The 14,554-nt window shown below is 40.8% G+C and overlaps 1 protein-coding gene across 5 annotated transcripts in view; it reads left to right on the top strand.

Moving 5' to 3' along the window:
- The window catches only part of sipa1l1 (signal-induced proliferation-associated 1 like 1), an 82,444-nt gene that overhangs the window by 48,107 nt on the left and 19,783 nt on the right, over nt 1-14,554 (top strand). For 4 of the 5 annotated variants that reach the window (XM_066676436.1, XM_066676439.1, XM_066676440.1 and 1 more), the window contains exons 1-6: nt 3,418-4,647; nt 7,149-7,279; nt 7,997-8,185; nt 8,329-8,503; nt 10,208-10,311; nt 10,400-10,557. In XM_066676436.1, coding sequence (XP_066532533.1) covers nt 3,513-4,647; nt 7,149-7,279; nt 7,997-8,185; nt 8,329-8,503; nt 10,208-10,311; nt 10,400-10,557 — 1,892 coding nt within the window. In that variant the 5' untranslated portion in view covers nt 3,418-3,512. Of the gene's footprint in view, nt 1-2,828; nt 3,331-3,390; nt 4,648-7,148; nt 7,280-7,996; nt 8,186-8,328; nt 8,504-10,207; nt 10,312-10,399; nt 10,558-14,554 lie in introns of those variants that run through there. The other variant, XM_066676441.1, reaches the window with a different exon arrangement.

A 14,554-nucleotide genomic window follows, 5' to 3' on the forward strand; every position in this document is an offset into this window, starting at 1 on the left:
AAAGCATCTTTAAGTGCTTTATGGCGCTGTAAGCCACTGTAGGCTCTAGATATAAAAACAGCAAGTTTGTGGAGGTTTAAGATCTGCAGTGTAATGTGTTGGCCTGTTTGGACCTGTTAATTCCATGTTACCTGATTTTGATATTCCTTGTGCTCTCAGTGTTGTGATTTAGCCTGCTTGCCTCATGTGGGTGTTTTTATGTTGGTGGTAAATGATGTCACAGTGCAGTGCTTTTCTTTCTTCATCTCTCTATCTCACTCTGTCTCATTCCCTCTTCATTCCAATATGTTGTCTTTCTCTTGTCTGTGGACTCACTTGCTCATTCAGTACTTCCCTCTTTCTCTTCCCCTTTTCTGTTCTCTCTCTCTCCTACCTTCTACCTCATTTGGGTTAACCTGGCAGCACTGGCGCTCTACAGCAGAAAACACTTGGCAGATGGTTGCCAGGAAACTAAGAAAACTGACATTTCAGAGCTTATCTTGACTGTCGTATGGGATCTGTCATAAAGCACTCCTGCTGCACTGCATTGCATGTAGGCTTAAAACACGGCAGCACCTGCGTAATTCCACCTTAATGGCCATCATCTGTACTTGGCTTGCCCTAGCTTTAGGAGGTGCTCTTGATGTTATTCCATGTCATAGAATTTAAATGCCGTGATTGAATCCTATAAGCAGAGAGTTCTTTGAATGGTCAGATTGTCTTATCCCTCTAGGACCTACACATTGGTTGTGTGGTTATTTGTCTTTTTCTCATTATTAAATCTTTTGATTGAAATGCATTGCCTGATCACAGCAGGGGAGCTCCTGATTTATTTATCTGGTGAAATTTACCCTTTGGCAAGGTACAGTTCTAAAGAGTTGTTTGCAGTTACAAGAGTGAATAATGATAAAGAAAAGTGTATTCCCATTTTCATGTCCATAAGAAACTACTGAAGATTTATGAAGTGGAAAAGCTTCTTTGACTGTCCATGCCTTAACCTAATGTTTCTAAGGCCTGTCTGTTATTTATGTTGTATAGCACCCTCATTTTAATCAGACAGTGGTATTCTTAAAGTTGAGTAGTTGTGCCTGTTGTTCCAGGAGGAGGTAAAAACAGTGTTAGGGACATAACTGAGGACTGAGAAGCCTATATATTTGTGCATGACCTGCATGTACCAGGGTTGCTTTAGGCCACTAACAGGGTGGACACAGAATAAATATCTAGATATGCCCTGAGCTTAAATGCACAGTTAATTATTATAGTTGAGGGTAGGCATGAATATTTATTTTCTGTGAACGTGATATATGATTTAAAGTGTGGTTGTGTGTGTGAGATAACCCATGTTTAATTTAACATCATGGAACAGATGAACTGTAGACCAAAAGAAATGCATCCTAAAACCATGGAGTGTTGTTTATGCATGTCATCAAATACATAACTCATTCATTCATTATCTGTAACCACTTATCCAGTTCAGGGTCGCGGTGGGTCCAGAGCCTACCAGGAATCATTGGGCGCAAGGCAGGAATACACCCTGAAGGGGGCGCCAGTCATTCACAGGGCAACACACTCACACCCACACACACCTGGAGGAAACCCACACGGACACGGGGAGAACACACCAAACTCCTCGCGAGACTTGAACCCAGAACCTCCAGGTTCCTGGAGCTGTGTGACTGCGACACTACCTGCTGCACCATCGTATCGCCCAATACATAACTCCTACATAACACAATTTATTCTGGTTTTCCATGGCTACATACCAGCTCCTGGTCTGCTTACTGTACAATTTTCACCAGATCAAAAGGCTCTATGTTTCACAAAAACTGGTCTTAGGAATCTCACAGTCATATTATCACTGTTCTGTGTTAACCCTGTCATATCACCATAGCTACAGCATTCTTAGTTAGCTGTGTAGTAACCGCCAACACGCTGTCTGTCGCTGGGTTCTCTTGCCTGACCAGTGGAAGCTTTTTTCGCAGGACAAATTTCCCCGTTCTTTACCATGACCCTACTAACCTCTGTGTTTTTATTTGTTCCCTTTGTCTGGCTTTCTTTCTCCTGTCTCTCTCTCATGCTTTGAGATGTCCTGCTGCTCTCCAGGTGTTGCCCTGATCCAGCCCCTGTGTCCTGTACAAGATCCTGTCCTTGTCTCATCTACACTATCATGCTTGGCCATGCTGTTTTATTTCAGATTAACTCTGCACCTAATTTTAACTCACACTGAATCCCTGATCACCTCCTCCTTCATCAGACTCATACATCACTAATATCATCATCCTCACCATTTTCATTTCTGCTTCTCTATCATCACTAATATACTACATTTATATTACTATAACCCCTTCATCGGTCATTTCACTTTTACTTCTGTTCTCTGTTGTGTCTCCGGTGTCGACCCGAGGAGGATGGGTTCCCCGTATGAGTCTTGGTTCCTTCCAAGGTTTCTTCCTCGTGTGCTGAGGGAGTTTTTCCTTGCCACTGTTGCCCCTGGCTTGCTCATAGGAGGCTTGGACCCGGATCTCTGTAAAGCTGCTTTGTGACGACTTTTTGTTGTGAAAAGCGCTATATAAATAAAATTTGATTGATTGATTAGGTTTTTTAGCTGTTGTTGTCCACAGCCATGCTATATTCTCATGGAGTTATCTAAAATTCTTTCTCGCTCTCTTTCTCTCTATCACCACCAGTCTGTGGCTGTACATTATGAACATAAATCTCTGTTGTGGAATCTTATTGAAATTCAGTCAATATTGTGGTTTATCACAGCAGTAGAGCTACTGATCTCTCTGAGTTACTCTTTCCCTGATTCATGAATGATGATTCAGTCTCTTCTCTTTTTTCCTTTCCAGAATTTGATTCACCTCACGAGGGATGGAGGAGGACATCTGACCATTTTGCTCCCTCGCTATGTGGCCTTAATTGCCATAGGAACTGCAAGAAGAGATTAGTACTGATTTTCATCTTTTTCACATTTGTCTCTGTGACAGCCCATGCTCTCCAGAGATTTTTATTCTGACTACTCTGCAGACATGCCCTTGTGCTGAGCTCTGTTTCTTGACGTTACCATGACCAGTCTGAAGCGTTCACAGACAGAGCGCTCTGTGGGGGGCTCCGTGCCTGCCACAGATGAGTTCTATACCCGTCGCCTGCGGTTACCCAATGGAGGGGCACCGCCTCCGCGCAGTGAGAGCACCCACCTGTCGGGATGCACACCTGGAGTGCCCAAGATGGGAGTAAGAGCAAGAGTTGCTGACTGGCCACCAAGGAAAGATGGTGGAAGTGGTGGTGGAGGAGGAGGGAGTGGGAGTGGAAGTGGAAGTGGGGGTGGAAGTGGTGGAGGAGGAGGAGGGGGTGGAGGAGGGGGTGGAAGTGGTAGTGGAAGTAGTAGTAGTGGGGGAGGAAGTGGAGGAGGAGGGGGTGGTGGGGGTGTCTGGCATATTACTGTGGAGACAGACTCGCCAGCCCCCACACAGAGCGCCCAAAGCAACCTTTCTGCCAAGTTGGGTCACTTGATCAGCCCCCAGGATTCCTCCATGCTGCGTAACATTCAGAACACCTTGAAGAACAAGATGCATAGCAAGGGCAAAGACAACCGCTTCCTGTCCCCAGATGGCTATCTGGGATCGCCACGCAAGGGCATGCGTCGCATTCGCCAGCGCAGCAACAGTGACATCACTATTAGTGAGCTGGACGTGGATGGCAACGAGGGCTGGTCCTTCTCAGGCTGGACCCCAATGCACCGGGAGTATGGCAGTACCTCGTCCATTGACAAGCATGGAGTTTCTGGAGAGAGCTTCTTTGATATGCTTAAGGCTTACCAGACAGATGCCCCTGACCAGCGCAGTCCAGCTCCAGAGAAACTTAGCGAACTCCTAACCGTAGCTCACAAGCAGACTGCCCTCGACCTACCCGATGGTCCTCTGGGACCACCCAGAGGAAGTCCTGCAAGTCGCCTGAAAGAGCGAGAGAAACACCTGAAGAGGCGCTCCAAGTCTGAGACCGGCGGAGAGTCCATATTCCGCAAGTTACGAAGCGTGAAAGCAGAGGGAGATTCTTCTCGCGCTGGTTCAGATGCAGAAGATGGAAAATCGGATGATGCAGGACCTCCTCCAAAGCCTTGGGTCTGTCAGAAGGGTTTTGCTCACTTTGATGTCCAGAGTATCCTCTTTGACTTGAACGAGGCTGTCCAGAGCCGACAGAGCGCTGTCAAGAGGAAGAACACCACTACTGGAGCCTCAGCAGCTGCAGCAGCTTCAGCTTCCACCACTTCTTCCCTTTCCTCCACTCAAAGCGGGGCCTATGGTTCCCCCTGTGGTAGTCAAGAGGAGCTCAACGTTAAAGATGGACCCACGCTGGACCCTGGTGACGACAAAAGCAACGATCTGGTTCTCAGCTGCCCCTGCTTCCGTAATGAGATAGGTGGTGAAGGGGAGAGGAACATTAGCCCTTCCAAACAGGGCAGCATAGGCAGTGGATCCTCCAGCTCCTCTAGAGATGAGGATGGATCTCCGGAGGTTGCTCCCAACACCTATTTCAGCAATGCAGGAGTGGCAATGCTGGAGGCTCCCAAAGATGGCAAGAGCATTCACCATGAGAGAGGAAAGAGTAATATTGTTGAACATGTGGACCTGGGGTCCTATTACTACAGGAAGTACTTCTATTTGAGAGGTGAGTTTTATTTATTTTATTTTTTTATTATTACAATTTTTTTACTTTTTAAATAAGTAAGGAAATAAGTTTACTTTAAAAAAATATGTTCCTGGATTGCTCTGTGTATACATTTATTTTAGTACAAAATTTGTCTTCCGTATTGACATCTATTACAGTGAATATTCTGTATGGGAAAGAAAACTGTGTTGTGCATACCTGTGGTTTGTCACGTTGAACTGTAGCCACTGTACTTTTGAGGTGAAATGCAGTACTGAGAAATAATTCTTCAAAAAAGACTCTGTAGGGGTATTTTTCCATTTTCTGGTTTGTTGCATTTTCTTCTTCTGCCAATCCAAACACATTCAGTGAGTTTGTGTTCTGTGCTCTAGGGTGACCAGTCCTGTGTTCTGAGAAAAGCAAACAAATTTTGTCTTTTCAGCAATTTTGTGACAGCTGTAAATATTTTTAACCCTGTTGTCATGTGTTGTCTCACAGAGGAAGGATGCACACTGATTCATGTGAACTTTATAAAGTGAGAGAAGTGCTTGAGTTTCTCTCAATGCTGTTTATTAAATTTTATTATTTTTTTTTTTTTTTATTATCGTTACACTTATATAGCGCCTTTCTAGACACCCAAGGACGCTTTACAATCTACACTGCTCAGAACGCTCAATTCACACACACTGGCGAGAAGCGGCAGCCAAACGCGCACAGCGTACTCTCAACCAGAAACGACCGTCCACCTGGAGGACTGCATCGGGCACTAGGGTTTAACCCAGGACAGAGCGCCAATCCATATCTGGGCTCACACATACAGACATTCATTCACACACCAGGACAGTTATTAGAGAAGCCAATTCACCTACCCTCCATGTTTTTGGACTGTTTTTTGTTAAATTGTCACAGTATTGGTGTTTTACAAGGACGTGCTCAATATGATTCCCACTTTATAGTTTCATAATTTTGGGCAAGACAATTCACTGGAGATTCCCCCTCCTTCTGCAAGTGAATTATGTTGAATCTAATCTCCTTGGAATTACTTCCTAAAAAGTGAATGGCTTAAACTGCTGTTTCCACTGGAAATTAAATAAACGGAGGCCTCTGTGTAGGTTCCATGTTTAGGTTGTTGGAATTTCTCACTTTTATGGCTTGTACTGTAATCTTTGCCATCTTTGTTGTTGCGGAAAGGGCAATTCAGACTTACTTACTCAACTCTTCACTAAATAAACACTGTCTGTTATCACTGCAGTTTGCCCAGATATAATGTCCCTTTCTGTTATGTAAGCTCCTAACAGACATGTGGAGAGAGACAGCCAGTCATTGTTTGGTTTAATACCATAAGGTATTACAGTAGAGAAAAGAAAAGGTGTGTCAAGTCAACAAAGAAGACGTTAACAGTCATGTGGAAGCAGAGTCATATTAAATACACTGCTTCATGCCCTTAACTGTGCATCTAAGAAGCCTGCATCTTATCACCTGGACAAAATGTGGGAAGTGCTGCTTTGTTTGATCTTTATTTCTCAACTGTAAGTTCATTCTAGCCAATTGTTTGTTGGGTCATATGTACTTAAATGGGCATTCAGTACACTCTTCCCAATCAAGTTCAGCTGCCTACTGCTGATTCAGATTTACAGTCAGCACAGGAAGAAACATCTTGTGAATTGCCCACATTTGTAATCGGTTTCACATACTAACTTATTAGAATCTACATCAGCAATGTTTGGTGTTTTGCTTCCAGCAGAATGAGGGTATATTAGTGTATATACTTTACTCATTAGCTTTGATGTCTTCTAGGCAGTGTGTTGATGATGAAATCTCTTGTAATTGACTCATTTTTATTTTGCATACTATGCATGAAAACAATGAATAAACCAATGTTACAATGTTTTAAAATGTACTCTGATATATCAATATCCAACCCCCTAGAACTGTCTTTTTGCACAGCATTCCCTTTCTTATTTTCTCAGATTTTAGGCAGCTAATTAATGTACTTTCTAAGAAGTAGCTTTTATAAATATTGAGCCCTTCAGATTCCTGTGACTCTCAGCCAATAGAGTGAATTGATAAAAAAAAATGCTAAGTTATATATTCCAGTGCATTTTTTTCTAATGAATCACTTAAGGACAATCTGTAAGTAGGTCATCATGCTGAATGTTACTGCAGTGACTTTATTTTTTTTCAGTATTTATGTGCGAAGGCAAATGTAACAGAGGAACGGTGTTCTGGCGTTGTAAATGATGGAGGAGTGGAAGTTCCTGTGATTTTCACAGTTGCATTTGGATGTTGATTTCATAAGTCAAAGTTGTTGGTATACTTCACTGTGGATTACTTCCTATATACTCTACAACAGGGGTGCTCAACTCTGCTCCTGTAGGGCCAGTGTTAAGCAGATTTGAATGATTCCCTTGGAAAAGCACACTGATTACAACTGGAAATGAACAAATCATTTTTCATGCTGGCTGTAGGATACATCTGTGTTACAATATGGCTGTCTATTTGTATTTCTTTTGCTCATGTAGAGCACTGGAACTACCTGGGGGTGGATGAGACCCTGGGGCCAGTGGCTGTGAGTATACGGCGAGAGAAGCTGGAGGATCACAAGGAGCATGGCCCACAGTACAATTACAGAATCATCTTCCGAACCAGTGAGGTTAGTGTTCATATCACTGAAATTCTCCTCTCCTTGTCCTTTGCAGTCTCTAAATGCAAATTGGTAGCATCCTTAGTCTCTGTGTTGCTTTTCAACAGCCAGCAGTGGGTGAGATCCAGGTCTCACGCCCACCACCATCTTATATAACATGCTCAGAGGCGCAGCTAACCGTTTGCCAGTGCATAGCACTGATCATACCGAGCCATAACTGGCCCATCGCTACACTTCCCCTTAATCTGACAGCTGCCCATGGACCAATTGAGCTCAGGTCATTTTTCTTATCAAGAAAAGGAAGACAAGGCCCTTGATGGAAATGTCAATCCCTACTCTCATTTATAGAAACTTCTTTTTTTGATTCAGATGCCTTCATATGGCCTTAATAGCTTTTCTGGGTGTGATTTTATGACCCTTTGTGTTGTCTTTTACTCTGCTATTTTCAGGCATGCAGGTGGGTTTTAGCATTTTGTAGAAACATTTGTCCATCAATTTATGCCATATCAACTGTATACAAGGAGAGAACAGCACTCTTTTGCAATCTGTTACATGAAAGATAAGGCATGTCAAAACCCAGCTTAATCTTTTTGAAAGCATGTCTTTAATTTCTGTCTGTCATACTAATTAAACTGAAAGGAAAAACAGCTAAAAACAAATCATGTACTTTCACTGACTAACCAAGACACACTCCCTTGATGTCTTTTTAAATCTCACCATCTGTAGTTGACAACTCTGCGAGGCTCTATAATGGAAGATAGTGTGCCCTCTACTTCTAAGCATGGCTTGGCTCGAGGCCTGCCTCTAAAGGAAGTGTTGGAATACCTTGTGCCAGAGCTCAACGCTCACTGCCTTCGGCTTGCCCTCAACACCCCCAAGGTCACGGAACAGCTGATGAAACTGGACGAGCAAGGGGTACCCAACACATTTACATTAATGCAAGAGAGAATAAGCTATGATTATTAATCCTAACGTTCAAAAAATACTTCCAGTAAAGATGCTCATTTTAGTAGTCAGGGTACAGTAACTACTCTGCCTTTATTTTGTCTGACCTACAGCTCAGTTTCCAGCTGAAGGTGGGGGTGATGTACTGTATGGCTGGTCAAAGCAGTGAGGAGGAGATGTATAATAATGAAGCAGCCGGTCCAGCCCTGGAGGAGTTCCTGCAGCTGCTAGGAGAACGAGTTCGCCTTAAGGGCTTCACAAAGTACCGGGCCCAGCTGGACACAAAGAGTGAGTCCGAATATGGTGGATAGCTGAACAGTTGTGAAAACCATAAACGTTTATGAAAAGATTCTAAAGATATCCAAGTCACTGTGTTTGTTTATTTTTTCACTTGCTTGTTCAGTATACTGCTCATCGGTGATGTCTTATTACTCATTACTACTTCCTGTACAAGACTACAGGAGGCAAGCTTTGGATATAAACCTTGTCTTGTATTTTTCAGAAAGAAAATGAGAGGAATAGTTTTTATTCTATAGCACAAGCCTAATTTTGAAGGGTAAAATATAAGGTAGAAGCTTATTTTCAAAGACATTTAGATTTCTGTTCTCTATGTCACGTACACATGATTCTGAGGCTCAAGCTATTCCTCCTAGTCTCCAGACGCTCAATAAGCCAATGTTGGCTGCACAGAATCGTGTTTGGACCCCTCAAGCGTCCATGATGCCTCTCTGATCATGAGATCATGTTTCTGTGAAACTCGGGGATCTGGAGGATAACATAAACAATCTTTTGTTCAGTCTTGTGGCTCCCATTGCTGACATGCTCAAAAATGGTTGCATCCTTATAGGAGAACAGCTGTATTTCATGCTGTACCTAGCACTTTCTGTATGTCACAAATTTAACCCAAACATGGTTTCAATAAACAAATATTTTGGTTGATTTTGTTCCTTCATCTACAGCAGGTAAGAGTAACATCAATGTAAGAAAATTATTTTGATCTCAGTTTAGTTGTGTAATGAATAGCCCCTGATATGTACTTAACAGGCCGGATAGAGTGAATACATTTTAAAAATATCATTTATTCTATTGCAGTTCTTCAGGTCTTTCAGAAGTTTTTCTGGCTGATTAGAGTAGAACTTTTTGGTCTGAAAAGGACTTTTATATTAATCCATGGCACACTTAAATCATGTAGATTATGTTTTTGCCTACAGGACTGGGACTTTGGCAATTTTGTCTTTGCTAATTTATTTGAAGTGTTCTCTCAAGGTGTGGTCTTTGGTTGATATTCTTTGTGTGATCAACATTATTATTAAATCTATAATTCTTTGGTTATTTTTCAGCATAGTGTCCTACTGCATTTTTTTTTTCTGGGGAAAAAAATCAAGACACCATTTAATTTTATAGTTCTGATAAACAGTCCAGACCCAGCCCTTGTTTTCTGTAGATAAGCTGTGGTAGGGCTGGGCGATACTGCCAAAATTAATATCACAATATATTTTCTAAATTTCAGTCAATATGATATATTTCAGATATCGATATAAACAGCAGAAAAGCCACAGAAAAGATTGTCCAGAACAAACAAGAAACATGATGTCACCATCAAACATAAACCTCTTTGCTTTGTCAATATTAAGAATATTTAACTAATTTTAAAATTGAGGGCAGTGAAATGATGGAAGCACCCCATAAACTAGCATATGGATTATTATTTTATTATATATATAATGTATGTCCTTTAGGCGTCTTGAAAAACGCTTTTTTTAATGAAATATTATCCGTCAGTGACAAATGCTGTAAATGTATATTTTAATATTGAAAATGTTTAAAAATCATATCATTGTTATTAAAACATTTTATATTGCGATATATACTGATATTGAGTTATTGTCCAGCCTTAGGCTTTGGATATTGAGAGAGCTGTAGGCAAGGTATATTAGTTTTGTAGTGGTGTAGAAAATGTTCCATTTGTAACTTGAACTGTTTCTTTTGCAGCTGATTCAACTGGCACACATTCCTTATACACAACTTACAAAGACTATGAAATAATGTTCCACGTCTCTACTATGCTGCCCTACACACCAAACAATAAACAGCAGGTAAAGACCCCTCAGAAGATCACAAATAGATGTTCATACGTTTGTTTGAGCTCCTCGTAAACTTGCTTTGGTGCCTTGTTTCTTGCAGTTGCTAAGGAAGCGGCACATTGGAAATGATATCGTCACCATCGTGTTCCAAGAACCTGGAGCAAAGGCCTTCAGCCCCAAGAACATCCGCTCTCACTTCCAACATGTCTTTGTTGTGGTGCAGGTGCACAACCCCTGCTCTGACAACACATGTTACAGGTGAGGGTTGTCATGGAGGAGAGGTTACTTCTCCATTAGGTTCATAAGAGATTCCTTAGATCTTTATTAGAGTAGATAAATATGCCTGCTTCTGCTTCTGCTTCAGGTTTCTCAGGTTCTTTGTGTGGTGATACACTTGCCAAATAATTTAGCCTTTGTTATTGCTTCTAAAATCTTAAGGACATTTTCAGGGCCACAGCCTGTATCATTACACGATTGGTGTAAATTGAAGCAGAATGACCGTTTCTAAATTGGTAGGCAGTCTGCTTTCTGTTATTCCCCTGTCTGCCTCTCTGCTTTGAGCTTTCAGCTTTGATCTGACTGTATATTTCCCCTGAGACCTCCACTCTAAACCACTTCAAATAAGTCAGGCTTGCTTAATTTCACTCACCGCCTCTGTGGACTGTTTCTGTTAGGTTTGTTGATTTTGTACTGTGCATTCTTTAAAGGTGCAATGACACAAGGCAAATGAGGGGAATCATTGCTTGTTTATTGCCTTTTTGCCTAGTTCTGAAGTTGACCACATCTCTACAGATCTCACTCTAATCAGTCAACACCCGTTAAGTTTTTACTCCTGGATGTTCACTAGAAATGCAATGGAGGAGCTAGTGGAAATGAAGCCAGAGACCACGATAGAAGTAGATTCAAGCTTTTTATTACCATTTTGTTCAGTGTGAGTTGCTGTTCAATATAAAAGGTATTATGGGTTCTCGGTATGTTTGAGCACGAACTGCGATTCACAGTACACGTGAGCGTGTTTGTTAAACAGGCTTTACATGTTTTCTAGATGAAAACACAAACCTTTTTTATAATTTTATGGTTTGCTTGAACATAGGCTTGTCGTGTAAAGCCCAATTTATGCTTCTGTGTTAAACATACAGCGTAGGCAATCCATCGATACGAACCCTATGTACTTGTCGCATATTGTGTAGGCGGTGCATATGGTATTCGCATATGGTGCAGGCGGTGAAGTATAAACCAGGCTTAACAGGTAATCACTGATAAATGGCTACTTTTCAGTCAGAATAGTTTGCCCAATTTTTATCCCTAATGTTTAATTATTTATATTTCATAATGCTCAATACTGTTTTTGTATTACACTAGTGGTGTCACAAATTACAATACTAGTATTCTTTGTTTTCTGAAAAGGAGATAAAACAAATGTGTACATTAGCATGCATGACAAACTGGTTTAATAAAACTGTTTCTTTATTATACAATTTCAGAGTAGATTTATTTGAATTAGAATCTGTTTGCTGAGGTAAATTTTCAGGGAGCATGTTAACATCAAAGACAGCAAAGCTTGTACACTAGCTTTAATTCAGTAAATTACAGCATGCAGCAACACTAGATATACAGGAGAAAGGATGTCCTGGCCTTTTGCTTTTTGGTCTGTTTGCAGCAGATAGCTGTGACATCGTCAGGATTTGAACTTGGGTTTCTGCAATAGCACGCAACCCCCTCAGCCACCTGGGATCTCTCTGTGTCCTTTCTCTCTTTTCTCTTTCTTTCTGTCTGTTTCACTTCAGTGAATCTTATGGAGGCTTTAATTGCTGATGCGCCTCATTGTATGCTGTGTTAATTGTTCCCAGCAGGCAGCCTCATTGGTTAACAGAACATTCAGGGTTGATTTTAGGAAGTTACAGAAGCTTGCACTAAACCAAGCCCTCCAGAACAAGGAAGCAAATGAGAGAGACACAACAAACTGGAGAGCTTTTTTGGCCACTCTTGCCAGTTTCACCCACCCCGCTGAAGTTCATTGGGGCCAAGCATGGCATACAGTTCAACAGTTAGCATTGCTCCTCCTTTCCCACACCCCCAGTGTACCCCATCAGGTTTGGAGGCTGAACACTCGTTTTCTTTTTGGTTTAGTCTTGTCCCCATTGGAATCGTTTTTGAAAGCTGCTGCGTTTATCTACTTTATCAGCAATGTGAAGCTAAGTCAGGTATGTTTGTGGTTATTAGTCTGTGATAGTGATCGTTCCTCAAGTGGAGGCCTGTGACTTAGAGCACTGTCAGGTGGTTATGAAGGCTGTTAATGTTTTACATATGCACCTGCTGTTTTCTGGGCAGTGCTTTTTCTAAATTGTGTCAGTGCACAGTGATACTTAGTTTGTATTCTTCAGCCGTTAATCTGAACCACATGGGGAGCCTATTAAAAGATTTTGTCAGACTTTAAAAACATTTAAAGTTGAAGGTCCACATAATCACTTTATGTGGAGTCTATCTAAGATGGTTTTCATATCTTCATAGTCAAGCAAGATGAAATCTTTGGAGAATGCAGAAATTTGCAATTTGCTATTTCTACACCTGTGTATTTCTAAGCTGTCCTGTGTGTGGGCCGCATTTGCTGTCGACCACGGACGCTGCTAAAGCATCCCACACGCTGTGTATTTATACTCCAGATATGTAATCCAGTGTGCTCCTCTACTTAAGCCATAGGGGTTAGGCCAGAACAATAAAGCAGCCCCCTTCGCCGTGAGTCAGTGCCCTTTCAATCTCCCCACACAACTCAGTAGAGCATTTTATTTGGGTGGAATGTGCACTGTTTTTCCTGACCTTCAGAGAGTGACTGGTGACTATTATTCTTCACGGTTATATTCACTAAATGTTTTAAACTTCTGACTGTGTTCCAGCCATTAGTGGGTTTTGTAGAATGCTTGGTGTTCAATGAAAAGAGAATAGGAAAGAAACAATCCATGTTTTTGTAACCATCTCTCCAGACATCTCCAGGTGTGATGAATGGCTACTGGGATATGTAAAGATAGCCTTAATTACTTTTCAGCAAGTTAGAATTCATTCTTTTCACTCTTTTCGCCCAAATATTTTAGACTTAAATGAGACATATGTCCCTTTTTCACAAGTTTAATTCCAGTTCCATTGTGTCTTAATGAAACATTAATGGCATCTTTCAGACAAAATATGAGAAGGTCTTAAGAGCGCACAGCACGGTTCCCCCTGTATCAGCTCACAATAACTGACTAATTTATTTAATTTCAGTTTGTGGGTTGGTAGGTGCTTCAGATGCACAGACTTATGTGCACAAGCACTGAAAAATGTATATTTTCATAACATGTCTTTCTTGGTACCACTTTTATAAATGAAAGTTTGTGTTGTGGTAGGACTTGCCCAATCAGGTGTAACAATGTTACCATTCTTCATCATAGTTTTTGAACGTGGTTTTCCCAGTCAGATATTGTAACCAGTCTAAAACATATAGATGTTATAATGATACATTTAAAATTACACAGACTTCAAAATGGCATTATTTGTAAAGAAGTTAACTAGGTCAGTTTAAATATTACATAGTAGGTGTGGGCGATATGGCCTTAAAATAATATCACGATTCTTTAGTGTATTTTCACGATAACTATGTCCTTGGCAATATGACAAAACAATGAAAAATACTTTTATTAATTTCAAGAACACACTGTTGCAACAAAAATGTTATATTAATATTCATTATATTAAATATATGTAATATATGTTAAATGCATTAAATTATTTTATTTATTAAAAAGGTTTATTTTACAAATGTAATTTCAATCGTTCAGAGCCACTTTCCCCCATAATACACTGTGCTTAAGAAACCTCCAGGACTTATATTTAATTATGACACAGTTCTATAATGAAAAATTTCAAACATTTATCACTCCTTCTGGAGAAGAGAATGTAATGTTTCTTTAGGGAACCAGTGAGGACGGCCTTTGGATTCTAAGAAGTTTGTAATGCCTCAATTAAGTTACGTATTATTATCAAATCATATCAAATCAGTTCTGGGTTTTTTGTTTTTTTTTGTTTTTTTTTGGACCCACTTATTATTATGTTTTGTTCTTGTCCCAACATGCCCTCTTTTTTATGTTTCTTGTTCCTCCTTTCTGTTTCTCTTCTTAGTTTACCTGTATTTATCCCACTCTCAGGATGTCATTACATAGTCATGTTACAGAGTGTTAGGAAGTGAATGAACAATCATAAGATTGTATTCAGTAAATACCAA

This window comes from Hoplias malabaricus, chromosome 7, assembly GCF_029633855.1.
Source record: "Hoplias malabaricus isolate fHopMal1 chromosome 7, fHopMal1.hap1, whole genome shotgun sequence".
Taxonomy (NCBI): Eukaryota; Metazoa; Chordata; class Actinopteri; order Characiformes; family Erythrinidae; genus Hoplias; species Hoplias malabaricus.